The sequence below is a fragment of the Myotis brandtii genome, unplaced genomic scaffold, assembly GCF_000412655.1.
Source record: "Myotis brandtii unplaced genomic scaffold, ASM41265v1 scaffold403, whole genome shotgun sequence".
Lineage (NCBI taxonomy): Eukaryota > Metazoa > Chordata > Mammalia > Chiroptera > Vespertilionidae > Myotis > Myotis brandtii.
The window spans coordinates 47,650-50,138 of record NW_005365474.1 but is presented as its reverse complement, the minus strand read 5'-3'; the positions used below and the strand labels follow the sequence as shown (position 1 = coordinate 50,138).

Sequence of the window (2,489 nt, the reverse complement as noted above, 5' to 3'; positions counted from 1 at the left end):
GCCGGGCTCTGTGCTCCCACGCTGGGCGCCCACAGGAAGGAGGCCCGAGCTGACCCCCCCCTCCCATTGCAGCGCCGGAAGAGCGATGACGGGGACACGGTGGTCGTGGTCGAGAAGGACCACTTCATGGACGACTTCTTCCACCAGGTGAGGGTCCTCGGGGCAGCATCGGCCCGAACCCGCCAACCAGCCGACAGTCATGTTTCTATGTTTTTGTGAATCCTCACCCAGGGATATTTTTCCATTGATTTTTAGAGAGAGTGGAAGGAGAGGAAGAGTGAGAGAGAGAGAGAGAGAGAGAGGGAAACGATGTGGGAGAAACACATCGATGGGTTGCCTCCTGCACGCACCCCAACCAGCCAGGCCGGGGAGGAGCCTGCAGCTGAGGTTCGTGCCCTTGACGGGAATCGAACCCGGGACCCTTTGGTCCGCAGGCCGACGCTCTGTCCACGAGCCACACCGGCCAGGGCCCAGCCTGGTGGGTTTTGCTGGTGATGCTGATGGGTATTGCCGTGGTCATCACTTCACGTGGTGCACGTTCTTAACAGTCAGTGACCGTCCGTCCGCGTGAGGCGGGAGCGGCTTTTATTTTTCACGTGTAATCACTCACCCACTTCCTCCGCTGTCCTCCCTCTCCAGGCGTGGGGGGGGGGGCTGGCGCTGCCCGCAGGGTGACGCCTCTCTCTCTCTCCAGGTCGAGGAGATCAGGAACGGCATCGCTAAGATAGCTCAGTACGTGGAGGAAGTAAAGAAAAGCCACAGCATCATCCTGTCCGCACCGAACCCCGAGGGAAGTGAGTCCTGCCGGCCTGTCCGTCTGTCCGTCTGTTTGCTCGCCCCTCCCACTCACCAGGGGTCCCTCAGGCCCCGGCCCTCGCCGCGCAGGGATGGAGCCGCACGGTGCTGGCCGGGGGGACCGCTGACCCGGAAAGCCAGGCAGCCTGGCCCTCGGGAGGTTCTGCAGAACTCGGGCCACGGCAGGAGCCGGACCCCTCATCCGGGCCGGGGCCGTGGTGGAACAGGAAGGGGAATCGTGTGTCGGGTGGACGCTGAGGGGGGGATTCGGGGACGCTGCTGGTCGGAGCGGGTGCCCACAGCCGTCCGCTCCACAGTCTGAAGTCAGCTCCGGAGCTGAGCCCGGAGGCCCCGTGCGGTCTGGGCCCCAGGCAGACACGTTCTCAGATAAAGCGTTGTGGTGAGCTAGCCGAGCCTTATCACGGGCGCGTCCCTCTATCTCCACAAACGCCTGTGCTGCGCCTCCACTGTGCCCGACGGGCGAGCTTTTTTTCTTTTTTCATTTTAAAGAAATAAAAGAGGAGCTTGAAGATCTGAACAAAGAAATCAAGAAAACGGCTAATAAAATCCGAGTCAAGTTGAAGTGTGAGTTGAAGCTTCGGTTTGTTTAACGGATGATGGGACTCTGGGTAGTTGGTTTTCTTTATAATTTTTTAGTTTATGTTTTCAGAAAGCGAACGCTGTGAGCGCTTTGATCAGTGTGTGTGTGTGGGCTTGGGGCAAGAAGCCTTGTGTTGAAGTTCTTCATCGTTGTGGGGTTTTTAAGCGACCGGCCCTCAGGGCTGCACAGGAGGGGCCAGAGCTGATGTTCGCAGTCCTTCCATTCAGGGCGAAGCACGAATTCACAGCCAGCAAGACCAGCCCTTGCTTACAAACCGCTCATCTCTTTTTATTTTATTTAAAAAAAGTTTTTTTATTGATTTCATTTAAAAAGTGTTTTTATTTATTTCAGAGAGAGGAAGAGAGAGAGAAACGTCAGTGATGAGGGAGAATCATGGATCGGCTGCCTCCTGCACACCCCCTCCCCGCTGGGGACCCAGCCCGCAGCCCGGGCCTGTGCCCCGACGGGAATCCGACCGTGACCTCCTGGTTCCTAGGTCGACCCTCAGTCAGTGAGCCAGGCCGGCCGGGGTTTTTCTTTTTAAATGTTAACACGTAACGTCTGGGTTTATTCTGTGATATTATCACCCATGGATGATTATCACCAAAACGCGCACGTCGGCCAGGCGTGGAGACGGTGAGGCGATTCTGTGAGGGGTGATTCCGAGCCCCTGCCCAGCGTGACGCCCCCCCTCCCTGCCCCCCGTGTGCCTGCAGCCATCGAGCAGAGCTTGGAGCAGGATGGGAACACGCCCCGCACGTCCGTGGACGCCCGGATCCGGAGGAGCCAGGTCTGCGCCGGCCCCTCCTCGCCGCAGGGAGGCCAGGGAGTGGGCGTCCCCTCTCTCATTTCAGCCGCAAAATGAGTCCATCCACCAGCCCTCGGGTTTTTGCATAAAAAAGATAGTGTTTGTAGAGGGGAAGCCTGCCCGGCCCATCGACAGCATTCTGTCGGGAAAGCCGAGAATTATTGGGGTCACCAGAGTGTCCGTGGCGGGGCCTCACCTTCTGGAGGTTACAGGGCAGCAAGGGAACCAGACTAACTCCCCCTGACCCTCGGGGATGAGCTTGGGCGCCGGGCACCAGCTGTGGGG

At 58.8% G+C, this 2,489-nt stretch overlaps 1 protein-coding gene across 2 annotated transcripts in view; it reads left to right on the top strand.

The window, feature by feature from the left end:
* The window catches only part of STX2 (syntaxin 2), a 32,464-nt gene that overhangs the window by 23,593 nt on the left and 6,382 nt on the right, over positions 1-2,489 (top strand). Inside the window, exons 2-5 of one of the 2 annotated variants that reach the window (XM_005873256.2) lie at positions 5-147; positions 695-794; positions 1,306-1,380; positions 2,113-2,186. In XM_005873256.2, the coding sequence (XP_005873318.2) occupies positions 127-147; positions 695-794; positions 1,306-1,380; positions 2,113-2,186 (270 nt within the window). In that variant the 5' untranslated portion in view covers positions 5-126. The remainder of the gene's footprint in view (positions 1-4; positions 148-694; positions 795-1,305; positions 1,381-2,112; positions 2,187-2,489) is intronic. The other variant, XM_014545359.1, reaches the window with a different exon arrangement.